The following is a 20,181-nucleotide window of genomic DNA, read 5'->3' on the forward strand; positions in this document are numbered from 1 at the left end:
AAACGCTAGAACTCCGAGACCGTCAAAGAAGAAAGGCAGAAAGTGTTGGATAGGTGTGTTAAACAAAATTAAAGGAAAATTTTAATTGTGTGTGATTAAACTAAATTTATTTGAATAACGAATATTTCTATTTCTATTAATAATTGCTAATTTCTCCACAGCCCGGTATTTCTACTGGTGCTGTTCGTGTTCTCCGTTCTGGCGCATGAGGAGATGCTGGGCGGGGAGTATACGTACCCGCCCTGGTCGATCACAGTCGGCTGGGTGATGACCGGTACCACAGTATCTTGCATCCCTCTCTATATACTGTACAAGCTGCTGATCACGCCTGGAAACTTGAAAAATGTGAGTATATGGCATATTTCAGGGTACAGAAGCTTGGGAGCTGAGTCCTCAGGAATCGCAACATATCAGGGATGTTCAGGGGTTATGATGGAGCTACTATTATTTGTGTGTTCCTATGTAGCAGGCGGTTCTTTTTCATAGGGGACAAACGAGCTTGCGGTTCACCTGATGGTAAGTGATTACCAGCCAGTAGGTGGAAAGAGGTGTAGAGATGACACCAACTGTCGCTATATACATATGTATATTGTAAAGGATAGATGTATACATAAGAATTATATTTACAATAATTTATTACAATTAAAGGATTCAGTCTCACTTTCAGTGCCAACTAGTTATTTTCTTGTTGGCATCGTAACTTTTTTTTATTTTTTATTATGTTTTACGGCTCTAGAAACAAGTGTGAAAACCCCCTTAACAAATACAATAAGCACAATTAGAATGTTTCCATATATAACCTTGTATAATATAGGTCTTGATAACATCTCTAACGATTGCGGTATTGAATTAATACGTGCTTGAAACTGGTCAATGAACAATAGTCAATAGTCTGATATATAAAAATAGACAATTTTATTACATCTTAGACGTATTTCTTCTTCACATTCTCAGCGAATAAGAGCTATCACACAACCTGAAGAGACATCGATACCGCCAGTTGACCCCTCTCTATGTAACCTGTGACCTGACCCATACACCACTCACATGGAGACCAAGCCACCAACAATCGAGTGGCTCGTTTAAAAATACTATATATTCAAGAATAACATAATATTTAATAATAAAATTAAGTAATGTAAGTTGTATTACGATTTATATATGTCATTAATATAATTAAACGGTCTTGACACGAATAATTTTATGGTAAATAAAGTTATTTACCTCTCTCTCGTGATTACGGCTAGTGCAACCCAGTCGAAACGCCGGGAGAGGTAAACCTTTATTTACCATAAAATTATTCGTGTCAAAACCTGTTTAACTATGTTTATAAATTGTACTAAACGCGAATATTTAAAAATAATTATATATATATGTATTTTTTCTTCCTTGTAGAAATATTAGGAATAAAATATTAATGTCAAAATAAGTATATTGTGCTACATTCAATAATTTCTTTAATTAAGTTTATGAAATATACTCAAGTAACTTAAGAATAATTTAATATTTTTATTTTTAAACTTTCGTGTTTAATATACATTATTTATATTATTAACCGGTCGAGAGAGGTAAATACCTTTATTTGCCATAAAATTAGTTCATGTTAAGACCCGTTTAATAATATAAATAATGTAATTTAATATATTATTCTATTATTCTTGAGTACTGTTCGTTTCAAGTTAAACCAGAATAATAATTTTGGACTATATAAATTATATTATTATTATATAATTCATAATAGTTACATCGCTGTTATTAGTGTTATATATTATTGTAAACTATGTTTTGCAAAAATTATACATCTTGAATTTAATTATTATCTCTGCCAAAATTATATATTAAATAATATAATATTACTCTAAGTAGTACGTAGTTGCTATTAAAATATATTATTATTATTATTATTATACAACGAAAATACAAGCAGTAGATCTTATAAATTTAAATATAGATTTGAATCTCCTATAGTACTGTAAATATTAAAAAATATTGCTGGTCGGACTATAAAAACATATAATCATGGCGGATTGCATCTTTTATTATTGTAATTGCATTCATTTTAATAATGAAGCAAAGTAAACTCCGTGTTTTAAGAGGCTTATATATATATATGACATTTCTGTATTCTCGGGCAATGAATACAGAGATGTAATAGCTTACTTACATATATATATTTATTAATATTAATGTAAGGTAATATATAAATTTCATATTTATTTAATTAAGATTTTCCGAATCACATATATATATATATATATATATGTACATTATTGAATCTAGTCATCATCTAGTCGTGTGCATGACCTAATCATCCATCATTATATATATATAGTATGTATATTTACATACTTTAAATATGATTAATAATACATAATTGTAAGTTAATAATTAATATAACTTAATTAAGTCAACTCCAAGATATAAAAGCGTAAACTTAATAGTTTTCATTCAATAAATTATGATTAATACATATCTATATTAATTGATGAATTTAATTTAATTTAATATAAATTTTGAATTTTAATTTTATACACGTGAACCTTTTAAAGTAATAGATGTATTTTAGTGTTTATATATTAATTATTATCTTATATTACTTAATATCAACTTAATCGCACAAACATTCGTCTACATGATATACTCGTATTCTTAAAGTATATACTTAGTTATGTAAAATTTTATAGGCGAGTATAAAGTAAAATAGAATACATAAAGATAGGAAAATATATATATTACTAGAAAAACATATACTCTGGCTGTTATATGTATAATTAAAGTAGAAAGAATATATAAACATTTAGTAGTAAATATACTTCCAAATATACATAATATATTTGGTAAATACAAATATATATCTTGTAGGTACTAGCAAGTTGCTGATAGCGTAATCAAATAGTTTAAGTAAATCATTTAATAGTAGAAATGTATGTTTGATTCAATGTTACCATATAAATATTATTTCTCATATTACTAAATTATTAGAAAATTGTTAGGAATTTAATCATGAACTATTGTTAAAATATATGTCTTTTGTAGTTTAGGTAATGCTTTTTATGCAATTTTATTACACTTAAAAAGCTTAAGCTTTTCACGGCTATATATATATATATATAAAAATATATATTTTGCGGAAAAAATAAGCATATTTTAAACGACGTTTTTAATTAAACTTTCCATCTTTTCGATATTAAATGAAATTGTAATAATTATCACTATTATATTAATGTCAGTAAATAGTGATATATAGGTACATACGTATATTTGTCACTAATGTGTTTTTTTAATTAAATTAGTACAAGTATAAACTTGTACTAATTTAATAAAAAAAATATGAAAGTGTAACTCTTCTTAGAGAACTTATTTATTGTAGTGTTTTCCATTTACGCTTGACGCTATTTAATAAATATGTTAGTATTTAGACTGTGTATTAATCTAAGTGTTTTTATAAAAAAAAGTTTTAAAAACCATAGTTCATATACCCACAGAGTTATATATAATATATATGTACTTATTTACGATAATTTTTTAATGATATATTTTGGAGAGGTTGTTTATTTTTAAGCGTCTACAAAATTTAGTCGTTTCGAATGTAACAAGGTAGTGTTAAATGTTGTTGGTGTTAGAAAATGTATTGGACATTTTAGTGTGTTTAGAAATAAATGACAAATGTATGGACTGCCTGTGGCAGCCATCGCAGTCTGTTCTATGCATTTGTTTTACTAATTATATTGTTTTAATTACTAATTACCCGCCCCGGCTTTGCACGGATGTGCATGTATTAGGTATACATGTAAACCTTCTTCTTGGATCACTCTATTACTAAAAATGCATTGAAATCAGATTATAAGCAGTAGTTTATAAGATCTAAGTGAATATACACCGTAAGCGACTTCATTTTATACTATGTAAAGATTTATTACCAGATGCCAAATTAGCAGTAATATCCTTAAAATTTAGGATTTCCATGGCAACATGGGGATAGCTGGGTAGGTATATAGGTGGTTTTATGGAGAACGAATAAAAATAAGAATTCTATATGTGACGCAGAATAACAAGAAGACTAGACCTAGGACACAAAAATATTCAGCAATCTAGTATGCAAAAATGGATTGGAGAAAAAGCAAGGGGGTTAAGTGGCTACACTGCCACCGGGAGACTATACACAATCTTTTTTTTTTTTGCGGACTACTCTAATGCTGTTGGCCGCAGCTGGCCTTTACAGCTTCACCACACGTTAGGGGGCGAGTGCAGATGACACTCCAAACCCGCGGAAGGTCTTATGGAGCGGCTGAAGGCCAACTCCTGCCTGACGGATACGACTTTAATCTGAGAGCACCACTAGGGGTTCGAACCTCGGCTCAGGCCGTCGTAATTTCGATCTCCGTTTGAATTGGACGGGGGATCGATCGGAGGGGAGTATACACAATCGTCTGTTTTGGTAACGCTATCACACCTAATGCTGTCGTTAACTTACTACTTACTCGGTATGCCTAAAATATCTTATTGTTAAATACCATTTCATTTCATAAAAATCGGTAAAGCCGTTTCGAAGGAGTTTTGTAACAAACACCGCGACACGTTATACATTTTTTCTTAAATAAAACTTGCCAAACTGTATAGTTTATTTGGCAATATGAAATACATACACTGCTATAAATTAATGACGTTTCCCCGTTTTGTGTTTGGCGAAATACCCTAAAATCAGGGTGAATGCCATACCACAAGAAAAAAAAATTCCTGTCACCAACTGACATGCGTCAATTTATAGAAATCAGGGCATAACCAAAAAATATAGGTATATGTAAATTTGGAGTGTTAGCTAATGAAATCGTCAAGTGAAGATGATCGTAGCAGAACCGCGTGGTAGTATCTTCCTGCTACGACCTGTGCATGGCGGGCAAGACTGTAAACTTCAATACACACTGTGTAAGTATCCAATACATAGGTATTTTTATGGTTGATAATGGAATGGCGCACTCGCCTGTCGTTGGCGGGACGCCAGTGGGGAATGATAAGATGAGCATGAGGTCGGGTCAGTTAGCCCATCGTGACAAATTCACGATGAATTCACTCGGACTTTACTACGATGCTTTCCAGCTGCGTTGAGTACGACCTGGCATCCTTTTTTGTAATAGGTGATAATGAAATGGTACTCCCAACTGTGCAAATGGTATACGCTAGAGAGAGATCAGTGAATGAAGATAGGATGAGCATGAAATCAGGTCAGTTCACAGACAGCGCCATTTCCCATCAGAGGCAATCCAATACATAGGAAGGCTACCTATATACCTCTATTTAAAAAAATCCGTTTAATCTAGATTAAGTTAGTATGTACGACCTAACGCAGAAAAATTAATTCTTTTGATTAAAAAAATACATAATTGAATAACATGTGACTTACACGAAAAATATGGCGACATTCAAAACCGCCTTCTTTTTATTAGACCGACCGACAACCTTTGTTCTAGATTATTATATTGAAATACTCAATTATAAACATAGGGATAATAATATTTTTTAAGTTTTTGCGGCCCTGAGTACTATCATTAAGTAACTAACTATTGCCAAACACTTTACAAGTAGGTACATAACTACGCCAACGAGATTTTACCTGAAAATCTGTCATCCGTATACTTAATCAGTTTAAAAATATACGTGTTGATACTATGTTTTAATTTGAAGATAATTTTCGTATTTTTTCTAAATTATTTAAGAATTTGACAAAATAGATACGCAACTACATTAAATTACTAGCATGACCAAATGTCCTATGGATAAAAATAAAACTGTAAAGTAATATCAATTTTATTTCAATTCTGGTATAGAACAAAATTCTCTGGAATAATATTAGACATTTTCATCCTAATTCACAATTTCACTCTTGTTATACAATTAGTAATTAACAAGCTGTACCCGCAAATTTCATCCGAGTGACTTTTATATATATGTTATTTAGACGTATAAGTTATATTACTGTAAAGTTTCAACAATAAATAGTTAACAATATGTACCCGCGTGAAATTTATGGACTATGTGTTATACCGATCTATATTACTGTAAAATTTCATCAAAACCTTTCGTTGTTTTTACATGAAAGTGTAACAAACGTCCATCCATCTACACAAAAATTCGCGTTTATAATACACTAACTGACTCCCGCAACTTCATCTGAATCACAATTGATTGACATTTATCATTATATCGCCCGATTTACATAATACTTTTTTGAAATAACGGCTGTGATGGTCTAGTGGTTTAGCAGACCGCTTTACTCCCAATGATCGCGGGTTCGATTCCTCAATCGGTGGAAACGTTTGTAGGATTGTTTGTATCGATTTGGGTGTGTATTATGTATGTATTTAGAAAAAAATCTAAAGTATTTATATCAGTTGTCTAGAACCCATAACACAAGCTCTGCTTACCGTGGGAATAGATGGCGTTGTGTTAATTGTCCAGGTTTTTTTATATATTTAAATTATAACCTATGTGTTCTGATGATGATCTGATGTTTAAGCCATCCGTACTCACAACCTGTCACGTTTATAATATTATCAAGATAGTTATATAATTAATTGAAAATTTTAGAACCTGTGCGACTCTTATTTGGAGTCGTTGGCCAAATGGCTGAGCTGCAACGGTGAGATATGGGGAGTGGGTCCGACGGCCGTGTTCGCCAGTGCCGCTGTCCTGTTCCTCTACAACGAGCTGGAGGCCACCATCTACATAACTGGAAACCAGGCGTCTGTGTCGCTTTTGGAAAAAACTCTCATTGTAAGATAGTTTATAGATTTTTATAAATACCTACCACAGATTATAACTCGCTGGTATAGCGGTTTGCCATACCGTTTTACTTCCGACGATCGCGGGCTCGTATTCTGGTGATTGATTTTAGTCTGGGTATTTTCTATGTATATTTTTTATGGAATAGTGCACCCGCCTGCGCTAATGGTTTACTCTGGCGGGGCACCAGTGGAGGATGATAAGATGAACATGAGGTCACGTGGCAAATTCACTTGGAATTAACCATGATGGTTTTCAGACGTACCGCGTGGTGGTCAATTGCTAGCAGTGGGGTTAATAATTCCTATTACTAGCAATCCTCCCACCTATATAAATACATTGAAACTATATATTTTATTATTTAATAAAATATTTATAATATAAAAAAAATATACGATCTGGTCAAGATCGCTGGAAGGCATTGGATGCGAGCAGCGCAGGACCGATCGTCGTGGAGATCTTTGGGGGAGGCCTATGTCCAGCAGTGGACGTCTTCCGGGCTGAGATGATGATGATGATGATGATAAAAAAAAACTCTAATACAAAGATCAAAACATTAGTTTTCCCTTAGTATTTAAAGTAACCTTTTAAGATTTTTTTAAAAAGAGCATTACTTGTTTAAAAACTAGTTTAAATAACTTTCAACGAATTTTGACATGAAAATTCAGCATATCCTCCATCTATTAGGTTCTTATAATGTTTTATAGTAGTTGTTTATTGTTAAAACCCTGTTTGTGTCGTTATAACCTAATCATATGTAACATTTTCCAGTCCACCATGGTGCTGGGAATGCTGGCGCTGATGATACATCTCTGGGTGTGCTCCATGCGCTTCTTTCAATACTACCTGGACACGCTCATAAAAGATGCAAGTACATTTATCGTAATTTGTTAACTGCGCTAACGGATTACGCTGGTGGGCAACAGTGGAGAATAAGATGAGTATGAAGTCATGCCACTTATCACGATGGTTTCCAGATGGTTGCTAGCAATGTGTTTATTACTCCACATTTCGAACATTTCTAGTATGATAACATAATAAAATAAGATATAAAATTTATTTGGGCTCTTATAAATTCATCAGTGTTATAAATCCTAGAAATTACTCATATAATTTATTTGTTCATAATATAATACAATCACTTTAGAATTGAAATTTACCTTTGATAACGTAGTTGTACATATACATTTTTTTGTAAGTACATACATAATCTCTCTCTTTCTCTCTGCCTTCCATTTCATTCGGAGTCGAATAGTCATTCTTCCCCAGGCACATCTATATTGAAAATACACATACATAATATATATAGAAGACACCCAAATCATACTCGTATACAAAAATATTTGTACCGTACAGGGCATCAAACCCGCGACTATCGGATGTAAGGCAGTGTGCTAAACCGCTAAATCACTGAAACCGTCAATAATTTGAAACAATTTTCGCAGAGTCCAAGTATGCTGCTCGAGATGACCACAGCTGGGCTGTTTGGGGGTCAAGGCGATATAGTACCCCTAGGTCCTCTCACCAGGTTCCTACGGCTGCAACAACCTCAGATACACATCACCGTGTGCTGGTTCCTATCCTTATGCTATGCAGACTACGTCAGGAAGCACTATTGTCAGAGATTCAACATACCATATTTGGAACAGTGGTTAGTATCCTTACTATCTTATAATTACACCAGGTACCCACTTATACCTTTTTTTATAATACTATGATGGCAAACAACTGTGCGGTCCAAGTGATGGTAAATGGTTGCCGTAGCCTATGGGCACTTGAAACACCAGGGGTGTCACGTGCGCGTTGCTGTTGTAACTGGCTAGCGAAGAAATGTTTTATATTCTAAATTTGTATTTGAATTTATAGTTCTTTTATATAACATTCTTGTTTTTTGATACTTCAATTCATTCTTTCTATTCCTAATTGTCAGTAGTCTATATTAATATAAATTTTTCTCCGTTTTACCAAGTCTTTTTTCTTATTACTACAACAGTTGCCGAACCTTAAGAAACTTTTATATACCCTTCTTAAAATTTCACACATTGACGAGGACTAAAGTGGCACGTGTAGATAGTGCTTGTATGCTGCTACAAGTAGGTACAGGTGCCAAGCGCTAACGTGTACTGTTAGCCCGGGCGGGTGCACCATTCATTTATAGATTAAAATAGTAAGTGTCAGTGTGGCGACTATGTAATGATTTGTGCCCGCTGGTGGCGTCAGGCAAGAGGAACTGCACGAGCGGGCCTCTCGCAGCGTCCACGTCACCATGCAGAAGGTGAACAGCTTCGTCAGCTGCGTCCAGCGGCGGCTGCGAGGGCTCTCCCAACAGCAGCCCACCAGTGAAGCCCAAACGTAATCATACTATACACATTTTATCATCAATACTCAATTCAAATCTTAACCTTTCTAAATATATATAACTCAAAGGTGACTGACATAGTGATCTATCAACGCACAGCCCAAACCACTGGACGGATCGTTCTGAAATTTGGCATGCAGGTAGATGTTATGACGTAGACGTCCGCTAAGAAAGGATTTTGATTAATTCTACCCCCAACGGGATAAAGTAGGGGAGTAAAGTTTGTATGAAACTTTGTCAATTTTTAACCGATCTGACCGGCTGAAACTTTGCATACAAAAAGCTACTATGACGTAGGCATCCCCTAAGAAAGGATTTTGATAAATTCCACCCCTAAAGGGATAAAATAGGTGATGAAAATTTATATGAAATTACTGTAAAGCCGCAAAAACTAAACCTAATAATAATACTTCATAACGCGAGCGAAGCCGCGGGCAAAAGCTAGTAATATTATAAACCCGAAAGTTTGTGAGTATAGATGGATGTTCGTTACTCTTTCAGTACAGTAATGAAACTTATACATAAGAATAACACGTAGGTTAAAACATAAAAATTCAAAATTAAAAATTCAAAAATCATTTATTCATGTAGGACATTTTAGCCGCTTATGAACGTCAAATTTTTACATTATATAGATCCAATTGAGAAGAACTGGCAAGAAACTCAATTGAATTACTTTCTTTTTTTTTAAAGCCAGTTTATTTACAATGTATTTTTATATAGGTGTCTATGTCTAACATTAAATGAAAATTCAGTACATAAACAACTATTGCCATTTGTCATTCAAGTAATCGTTTAGTGAGTAATAGGCTTTTTCAGTAAATATGATTTAACAGATGTATTGAATTTATTTAAGGGTAATTCCAACATATCCTTTGGTATCTTATTGTAAATTTTTATACCTATTCCCATAAAAGACCTATTAACTTTTTCTAAACGATACTTGGGGACAGCAAGTTTGTCTTTAAATCTAGTATTAATATTATGAATATTGCTGTTTTTTGGAAATAAGTCAAGATTTATGTATTTGGGGATTTATGAATATTTATATTTATGAATATTGCTGTTTTTTGGACATAAAAATATATTATGTATTTGGGGGATATATAATGAGAAATGTCAAATAAGTGTAATCCAGATGAAATTGGCGCGGGTCGAATAGATTTTGATGAAACTTTACATAGCTATACATACATCAGAATAACATATAGTGTACAAATTTCAGCGAAAGTAATTTATTTATTTACTTCAGGCAAGTTAATATTGCTTACTTTGACGACCTCGGTGGTCTAGCGGTCTAGCACACCGCTTTACGTCCGATGGTCGCGGGCTCGATTCCTCGCACGGCACAAACATTACATTTGTATTCACGAGTATGAATGTTCGTATCGGTCTGGGTGTTTTCTATATAATATGTATGTATTTACGAAAAAAAATATCTATGTATTTGTATCAGTTATCTAGTACCCATAACATAAGCTTTAGCTAGCTTAACTTGGGTCTAGATGGCGCTGTGTGAATTGTCCTGAGATTATTATTATTATATTATTACATAACAGTATTGGTATAATATATATATATACTGTAAGGACTACAATATGTAGAAAATAAAATATTGTTAATATTATATCCCTGAACTAACTTCCGTAAAATGATACCTGATTCGATAAAAGATATGTCTGTTAAATAGTAGCCTTAGGCGTAATATTGTAAACTAGAGTGAAAGCGCTTCGCCTCGGAACGCAAAGAACGCGTCATCGGTGGAGATCAGCGGAGCCGCCAGCAAGGTGTCATGGGGCCACACAGTGCGCACCACCAGCGACTCCACACTCTCCTGCGGGAGACAAGGCCGGGAGCTGCGCGAGCGACTCATCAGTCAGTCGAGCGAAACAACTGCTGATGCTATTGAGAAACTCAGAGCCTATATCGCAGTAAGTTTTTGAAATGAAATTTCTATATACAATTACGTTTTTCGGTCAAGAAAAAGCGTTACCGTTGCATAAAGGGGGTAGATGATATATTGCGTTGTGAGAGAAAGATAAAAGCTGGAAGCGGAGAGCGGTATCCACAGAATTTTCACTCCTACTACGTGTCCCAGCACACATTCCTTTTTTCATTTTCTATTTCTATTACAAGTTCAATATTCGTGTAATGCTAATATATTGTTTTTAATTGATGAAATGGAATGGTGCATTCTCCTGCGCTCACGATGTACGCTGGGCATTAGTGGAAGATGTTAGGATGGGAATAAAGTCAGTTAGCCCATCATGATGAACATTTGGTTTCCAGAGATGAACGCGTGGTCGACCTGCCATGCGACATTGCTATCAATGGGTTCCTAGTCCCCTTTACTAACAACCCCCTTTCCACCACTATACTAACATTATAAATATGAAAATCTTCCTGTCTGTCTTTTTGTTTACTGACTGGACTGAAGAATTTTTTTATATTTTTATTTCTTTAAGTTGCTTTACACAATTACGATATACAATGAATTAATTCATAGACATGACATCCACCTTTTAGTGAAAGTCTTCTCCAATTTTGTAATAAGCTTTATTTGTCAACATTTGTGTTAATTTGATTTATTTGTGTTACAGGCTACAAGGTGCTCCTGTTGCGGTCCACAGAACGCCGGCGTCTGTAGTACTCCCGGATCAACTCTTAAGGAGACAAAGGAGCTTTGAGGATTTTCCATGGAGACACATGGCCGTATTGCCATTCGACTGATAATGTTAATAATAAAAATATTATGGAGATATTGTGTTTTTATTTTATACCAGGATGTAGGTACAATAAAATAATAAATGTGGAGAGAGCTATATTTTTGAACTATTCCCATGCTTCTCGCCGCATATGGTATTTACAGCTTCTTCGAACACGAAGATGAACCGAGTGCAGGTGGCACCCCAAGCCCGCGGAAGGACTTCTGGAGCGGCTGAAGGATAACTCCAGAATGACGGATATATAGTATTGATACTAGGATAGAGACATAATTTGGGATTAAAAATTAAAATATTTCTAACTGTATTATAACAAAATTGAACTTACCTAAGTAATATTAAATTTATTGAAAAAAAATAATGATGGTTGCTACCAAATATATTCTAACTGTATTATAACAAAATTGAACTTACCTAAGTAATATTAAATTTAAGAAATCTTAACAAGAAAAAATCAATACAATATTCAGATTAAGGTTTTTAATGTAGCCACTAAATTATTTACCTAAAACATATATCTGTAGCACTGTAGCTATTTAGATGTGGAGAACTATATTTTTGAACTACTATGCAGTTAAAACAACTTCTGGAGCGGCTATACCTCGGATATATAGTATTGATCATTCAAATGTTGACTGGAAGAAATAACAAGAAAAAATCAATACAATATTGGGTTTTTATGTAGCCACTAAATTATTTACCTAAAACATATATCTGTACACTGTTATTTCATTTAATGCAGTTCCTTGTATACCTCTCAGTTCAAATGTTGACTGGAAGAAATTGTTTATTGTACAACTTATTTCATAAATCCTTGTGTTACGTAGTAGCAAACATTCAGAAAATAGACTTGGTGCCCTCAGACTAAAGTCGTATCCGTCAGGCGGGTGTTGGCCTTCAGCCGCTCCATAAGTCCTTCCTTTGGTTTGGAGTGCCATCTGCTCTCGCCCCCTATCGTCCGGTGAAGCTGTAAAGGCCAGCTGCGGCCAACAGCTTTAGAGTAGTCCGAAAAAAAAGAAAAAAATATCTGTTCTGAATAACCTGGTAAAAATACCTACTTTAATTAGAGTAGTTATTTGTTATTCAAATGACTGTAGTTTAAAAAATCAACAACTGTACCTTGAGACACTGAAAAAATGACATTTTGTCAATGTTACAATGACAACATGTCAGAACATGATCGAAATATGCCGACGATGTTTTCATAGAAATCAATTATGAAACACACATTTATATTAGAATTTTAATTATTACATCCAAATGTAATTCATTTAACAACATTTATACGTATTTTTGTAATGTGGCAAGACTCTATATGGATTTATTTACATTCTGGAGTCTACGAGGTAAGGTAACAAAGAACTAGCCGAGGAAAATTCTCTACAATTCAAATTAAATAAAAAATTATTTTGGACATTTTAGCCGCTTATGAACGTCAACTTTTTTGTATTAACTCTTAACCGCCATTTGTCCGCATGAAAATCAACTGTTTTATTAACATAAATAAATTTTCTAACATAAAAGTAGCCTAAGTTACCCTTTATACTATTAGGTATCAGCGAGTGCTAGTCCCAAAATCGGTTCAGCCGTTACAGGAATTATTAGCAGGAACAGACAGACAAACAAAAACTTTGTCATTTCAATTTTGATGTATTTACTTTTATACCTGAAAATCTTTTGTTTACTGCTCGAGCAAATAATACACTGAGATGCTCCCTTTTATGATTCCCTTGTATGACTAATGGTAACCAATGCAATTGTATATTTACTGTTTTTTTTTATATTACAGTAACTTGTGTGTGTACCTTTTAACGCAAATAAAAGTTTTATCTATCAGTTTTATATATATAATAATATTGATCGTAATTCGTAATGGGGTCACTAATCCTCATTACTCGAAATAATCTCACTGACCCTGTATTTAGGGGTATTTTTATTTTTTTATACTGTCGCTTGTGATTGTGCCTTTAACGATAATAACAGTTTATATATCTTATTAATATTAGAAACGCGAAAGATTTTTTAAGTTTTTGCAAAAACTACTGAAAGGATTTTGATAAAACTTCACAGTAATACACCTTATACATCAGAATGACATATAGGCAATAACTTATAAAAGATGCTCTGTAAATTGGATGAAATATGAAGTAAGTATAATGCAGACGAAGTTGCACGTTTCAGCTATTATAATTTCTTTATATATCTATCGCTTATGTTTGGCTAACTGCTTAAAGGGCAAACATTTTATCTATCAATATTTTAAATGTTTTATTTTTTTCAACTTTTGGACATTTCAACAGAATATTGTTAATTGCACAGGTGTTACCTACTCTCTACTAGCTATGCCTCATTGTTGGGTTGACTGGTAAAGATCTCTTTTAGAGATAAGTCCAACTTTGCTCACTCTGTATATATTTAAGTTCAGAACTGTATTTAAAAGTGCAATAAAGAATATATTTCATTTCAAATTCAAATTCAAAAATCATTTATTCATGTAGGACATTTTAGCCGCTTATGAACGTCAAATTTTTCATTCTAATTTTATTTTTTTTTCCCTACCGTCCAGTTCGGTATATAGATCCAATTGTGAAGAACTAATATATCTACATTTATTAAATCTACAAGAATTTAATAAATCTACATTTCACAGTTGATTGAATCATCGAAATGCGGGGAAGGCGTACTATCGACGGTACCAACTCTTCTGTGGGCAATAGGAGCGGCATCGCTGGCCCACCGACTTCTCACAGCACTGTTTCGACGATTCTTGTTCCGGCGGGTTCCACTCTGGGAGGTCATGCTGCAGGCGAGTTATTCTTACCTTACATATATATATCATCTACTTTTTCCTTATCCTTTCGTTATTCTCTTCCATTCATTCCTGTTCGCAGTCATCTCGTTATTCACTCCATGCCATATCCTCTAGGAGATATATATATCTATTACATATCACCATCTTTTTTCTTATCCCACTTATTTGTCGGCGTAATATATTTCTCTTCCATTCATTCCTGTTCGCAGTCATCTCGTTATTCACTCCATTTCATGCCGTAACCTCTTGGAGATAAAGCTTCAGGGAAGTCATTCTTGCCTCATCATAACATATCACCATCTACTTCTTCCTTACCCCATTTATTTGTGGTCGACGTAATGTTTTTCTCTTCCAGTCATCCCTTTTCCCAGTCATCTCGTTATTCACTCCCTTTCATGCCGTATCCTTTGGAGGTAAAGCTTCAGGGAAGTCATTCTTGCCTCATCATAACATATCACCATCTACTTCTTCCTTACCCCATTTATTTGTGGTCGACGTAATGTTTTTCTCTTCCAGTCATCCCTGTTCGCAGTTATTCCGTTATTCACTCCCTTTCATGGTATATTCGGAGGTAATGCTTCAGGCGAGTCATTCTTGCCTCACTATTATATATCACCTTCTGGTTCTTCTTTATCCAACTTATTTGTCCGCGTAATGTTTTTCTCTTCCATTCATCCCTGTTCGCAGTCATATCTTTATTCACTCCCTTTCACGCCGTATTCTATTGGAGGTAATGGGGAGGTAATTCAGGGGAGTCACTCTTGCCTCACTGCCATATCATCTGCCACAAAATCCATCCATCCCTTTTTTGATAACTATAACATTTCTTCTTGATCATTCCCTCACTGCCCAGGATTGCGACTCTACACGATCTTGTCGACCAGCTGTCGCCATCGGTTGCGCTCAGACGCAAGTGTATTGCACCAGAACATTGTCCCTACACTAAATACATAGTTAAAATAAGCGTAAAGCAAAAGATAAAGCGTTACTGGTCTTTTCCAGTTTATTTACTACAAATAAGTAAATTTATATATACGAGTACTTATTAACCAGTAAAAGCTATTGTTTTCTCTATAAAATTTCCAGTAGAAGTTTATAAAGAAATTTGTAATGAAAATAAATCAATTCATGCCATGCAATACTAAGCGAAGCCAAGCTACGTCATGTAATACTGAAGCAATGTCGAGCTATGTGAAGATACAGCAGTGTACATTAAGCAAGAATTGCTAAGAAGCTATAATATTTGCGGACACTATTTCCATATCAATGGCTCAGTGCGAACATTATTTTAGTGCTACTTTTATTTTTATATAAAAATACAATAATATATACAACAAATCAGGACAATTCACACAGCGCCACCTAGCACCAATCTAAGCAAAACTTATGTTTTGTCTACAGTTGTAGTTGTGCTAATACTCGGTACACTTCCATTTCTTTGCGTCTCATAAGAATTTATGTTATGGGTACCAACCAACTGATATAAATATAGATACATTTTTTTGGAAATATATACATATATGATATACATAGAAAACACCCAGACCGATACAATTATAGTAATTAATACAAATGTTGTTTCGTGCGTGGAATCGAACCCGCGACTATCGAAAGTAAAGCGGTGTGCTAAACAACTGACATGACAACAAACTCAGTTGTCGGTCAATCTGGTGGTAAATGAATAAATGAAGCATCGCCTATATATACGAACAGCACTATAAATAAGACTGTGATACTTCTATTACTTGCCATCATCAACAAAAAAATTTTGCTCTTCCAGTTTTTAATAGTGAACTAATGTTTCAGAACCTACTCTTCATCTGGATGGTGATATACAGTCTCCACTTCTGGGTAGTGTTGGTGAAGGTGATAAAATTGCTAGTCGAATATTGTTATGAGGACGTAAGTTACACAAAATTTAGTATCTATTATAAATTCTCGAGCATTGGCTGTACTGAAGAAGTATTATTACAGATTTTAATTTATATATTTGAGGTATTAGACCAAAGATCTGTACAACCTAACACTAAAGTATGGACTACCACAGCGTCCTCTGCTGATAAATAAATTAAACAACCAGTGTAAGATTACTGAACTAAATTTATTTCTTTTTTTTCGGACTACTCTAATGCTGTTGGCCGCAGCTGGCCTTCACAGCTTCACCGGACGTTAGGGGGCGAGTACAGATGGCACTCCAAACCCGCGGAAGGACTTATGGAGCGGCTGAAGGCTAACTCCTGCCTGACGGATACGAAAATTTATTTTTAAAAAAGGGATTACACATATACACGTAACAAAACGAAACAATATCGCCGTCTACTTTTAACACAGCGACATCTAGTACGCAGTTCGTGTACTAAAAGTTCTATGTAAACTAACAAACTTCATTATTACATATTATAAAACAAAGTCGCTGTCGCTGTCTGTCCGTCCCTATGTATGCTTAAATCTTTAAAACTAGGTAACGGATTTTGAAGTGGTTTTTTAAATAGATAAAGTGATTCAAGAGGAAGGTTTATATATATAATACATGTACACCCGTGCGAAGCCGGGGTGGGTAGCTAGTACACAATAATCTAGAAATTGCCTAACCTCCTCCTTCAATTTTGTTAGCTTCCTTAACTATGAAGACCAGTGTCTCCATTCGATACACCTAGATTTAGAATAAAATAGATAAATGTTATTTTTTTTAATTATGATAATTATAATAAAGACTGGCAATAATTGTGTTTAAGTTTTAAACATGTAATGGCAACACTGTACTGTTACTCTGTTCTTGAGAGGAATGCCGTAAGAAATATTAAGTTTGTTTAAGTGTTTATTGTTCCACAACAAATCGGTCAATGAGTACACTTAGATTTATTTTATATTCTTGCTATATAAATTGAAGCAACAATGTGCATTTGTTTTGTATATCAACGGATGAATATTACTGGGGACTTACGGTCCCAATTTAAGATCTGCAGGTGAAACATCAGCTTTAGATGTTGCAAGCGTCTGAAATCCCAGAAGCATTAGCCTAGTATCGCCCATCGCCTGTTATCAGGCAATCCATGTTTCCTTACCATCCTTAATATTAATAATATCTATCCCTGAACAATTCACACAGTGCCATCTAGTCCCTATTTAAGAACTTTGTATTATGAATAACTGATATAAATACTTAGATATTTTTTGTAAATACATACATAATATACATAGAAAACACCCAGACCGATACAAACATTCATACTCATTAATACAAATGTTTGACCCTGCGAGAAATCGAACCCGCGACCATCGGTAGAAAAGCTGTATGCTAAACCACTAGACCAAGGCTGTTGATGTATAAAAATAATAAGAATAGAACTGATAATCAACGCTTTTTCCTTAGGAAGACGAATTGATGTCAGAGAAAGATGGTGATGGTAAAAAGATAATGCAGCAATGGCTGATTTGGATGTGTGGTGTGGCACCGCTGGCTGTTTACATCCACACCAGGCCCAGGCCAGACGTACCGCCGCTTATGATATGGTTAGATAACAATAATAACTCAGGACGATTCAAAAGCACCATCTAGTACCAAGCTAAGCAAAGCTTGTTTTATGTGTATTAAACAACTAATAGAAATGTACATGTTCTTTATAAATTATTTTCTGATATTGGTAAGTTTTGTACCTAGTTGAACTGGAGCCAGTATTAAATTGAAGTTTCTAATTTCTGCGACACTAGCCTTGAGCTTAGTGCATTTCTAATAAAATAAATCTATAATAATCATTGATGTATACGTGTACAAAATACATTTTATAAAATTATATATAAAACAAAGAATCATACTCATGAATACAAATGTTTATATCGTGCGAGGAACGAACCACCGGAAATATAGAAACCGCTAGACCGCCGAAACAAAAAATTTGATATTATTTTATATATAACAATAATTGGCTCCACAAATACCTATATTGTCAATAGTCGACGTTCTAACAAACTCAAGATTTCAAATTCACATTTTGCTGCACCTAATCTGAATTACAACCCACGTTAACAATTAATTTCTTATTAAAATATAAATAATGTAAACGGATCGTCATTAAATCATATTATAAATAAAATGAATTTTCTAAGTTTTACAACTCCGCTAAGTGTAACGGAACGTAAACGACCACAGATACATTATTGCTACGTAAAAATACATGGACTGTGTAATCTATAACAGCTTGATCAAGCATGCATTGGCACATAAGGATAGAGAAGTTCTATCTTCGTTGCCACTTAAAAGGCAAACAAAACGGAGATATTGTAGCAACTAAACAAAATAGCACTAGTTCTTTGCTATTTAGATTAATTTCTGTAAAATAAATTTTATATTACATATATAAATATCTATAAGAAATCTATATATTATAAAGTAGAAAATATTGTTTAATCTGTTCCATAACTTTTAGAGTACATACTTTAATATAACCTTAATATTAGGCTTTATTACACTATCAATAAAATGATACCTAATATACAAATACTTTACATTTATAAATAGAAACTGATCGTATAATATTTTCCAAACACTACTTATCTGATAACTTCTGAAGCTAACCTATTACTATTAATTTCTAATTGAATAAATTTTAGCATAAATTAGAAGCATCACGTATATTAGTATTTAAGATTATAATTTGCAGAAAAATATAATAACATTATTTTTTTTCTAGGATCACAACCAGCCCATGGCAACGTCGTGAAATGGGACCGTATGGATATTATCTAAACCGCCCGTTGTCCTCTCTGCAATCAGATACAAACATAACCAATCGTCAGCCAACGACATCTATACGACGAGCATTTAGCGATTCTAAGATATTGTTAAAAGAAAACACTAAGAAGAAACGATATTCAAAATCTGTATAAATAAAAAAAACTAATAAATATTTCATGAAAAACATTTGTTCTAATTCGAAAAAAAACAACAAGTTTTTTATTAGGTAACTAGATAGCAGATCTCTTTTGAACACATTTAAAACTTAGGTTTAGTGGCTATTTGATCAACGACTATAGTTATCTATCATTTATTAAAAATAAAAAACAGTCTATTATTTGCTGAAGTGATAATGTACCTTTCATGTTTCTGGAAGATTTTTTTGCATTCTACCTTTTTATAAGTAATCATAATATTATTACGCAATTATTTTTAACACAATACTTATTTCAATGTATAAACATTTTTCTCATAAACAATTTTTAGTACTAGTAACCCTAATCAAAAATTCCGAATTGTGTCAATAGATGTCACTATATAAATAATTAAAACGCGGTATTAAGATTTCCGCGCGAGACTACATAAGGCCACGCAAGGCCAGTACGGGCATACTAACCTTGCGTAGGGTGTACCGTGATCACGAAGGCGGTTGCCCCGGACTGGCTCCAACCATTGCACTGAGGTTGGAATTAGCTAGTTTGTGACCATCCCAAACTGGGGTTCGTCGTACGTGTAATTTTTGGTAGTTGGACATGCGTTCTGCGCTGTCCTT

The 20,181-nt window shown here is 33.7% G+C and overlaps 3 protein-coding genes and 1 non-coding gene across 4 annotated transcripts in view; all 4 read left to right on the forward strand.

The window, feature by feature from the left end:
* LOC131854394 (sodium-dependent serotonin transporter) overlaps positions 1–1,191 on the forward strand; it is a 35,053-nt gene extending 33,862 nt beyond the window's left edge. Inside the window, exons 12-13 of the mRNA XM_059205510.1 lie at positions 162–345; positions 955–1,191. Coding sequence (XP_059061493.1) covers positions 162–345; positions 955–1,026 — 256 coding nt within the window. The 3' untranslated portion in view covers positions 1,027–1,191. The remainder of the gene's footprint in view (positions 1–161; positions 346–954) is intronic.
* A 3,562-nt stretch (positions 1,192–4,753) lies between these two features.
* Positions 4,754–11,891, forward strand: LOC131854396 (uncharacterized). The gene is made up of 7 exons (XM_059205513.1): positions 4,754–4,926; positions 6,586–6,771; positions 7,552–7,647; positions 8,226–8,431; positions 9,001–9,132; positions 10,860–11,070; positions 11,740–11,891. The coding sequence occupies exons 1-7, from the start codon at positions 4,891–4,893 to the stop codon at positions 11,824–11,826; spliced, it is 954 nt and encodes a 317-aa protein (XP_059061496.1). The 5' UTR covers positions 4,754–4,890; the 3' UTR covers positions 11,827–11,891.
* Positions 11,892–13,115: 1,224 nt separating this feature from the next.
* On the forward strand, positions 13,116–19,574 carry LOC131854388 (uncharacterized; the record flags this gene model as incomplete). The annotated part of the gene is made up of 5 exons (XM_059205504.1): positions 13,116–13,208; positions 14,513–14,668; positions 16,481–16,576; positions 18,048–18,187; positions 19,366–19,574. Coding segments are annotated over 5 exons (681 nt in total), but the record flags the coding sequence as incomplete, so codon positions are not given.
* A 443-nt stretch (positions 19,575–20,017) lies between these two features.
* On the forward strand, positions 20,018–20,181 carry LOC131854397 (U1 spliceosomal RNA). The gene has a single exon (XR_009358049.1). It is a non-coding gene; the product is annotated as a U1 spliceosomal RNA (small nuclear RNA).

Source organism: Achroia grisella, unplaced genomic scaffold, assembly GCF_030625045.1.
Source record: "Achroia grisella isolate CSIRO2021 unplaced genomic scaffold, CSIRO_AGI_Agris_v1 utg980, whole genome shotgun sequence".
Taxonomy (NCBI): Eukaryota; Metazoa; Arthropoda; class Insecta; order Lepidoptera; family Pyralidae; genus Achroia; species Achroia grisella.

Bases quoted from the DNA above. Each gene is read 5' to 3' on its own strand.
- LOC131854396 (XM_059205513.1), top strand. From the start codon at position 4,891: ATGGCGGGCAAGACTGTAAACTTCAATACACACTGT. The intron at 6,772-7,551 runs GTAAGATAGTTT...AACATTTTCCAG, and splicing joins TTTTGGAAAAAACTCTCATT to TCCACCATGGTGCTGGGAAT. The intron at 7,648-8,225 runs GCAAGTACATTT...CAATTTTCGCAG, and splicing joins TGGACACGCTCATAAAAGAT to AGTCCAAGTATGCTGCTCGA.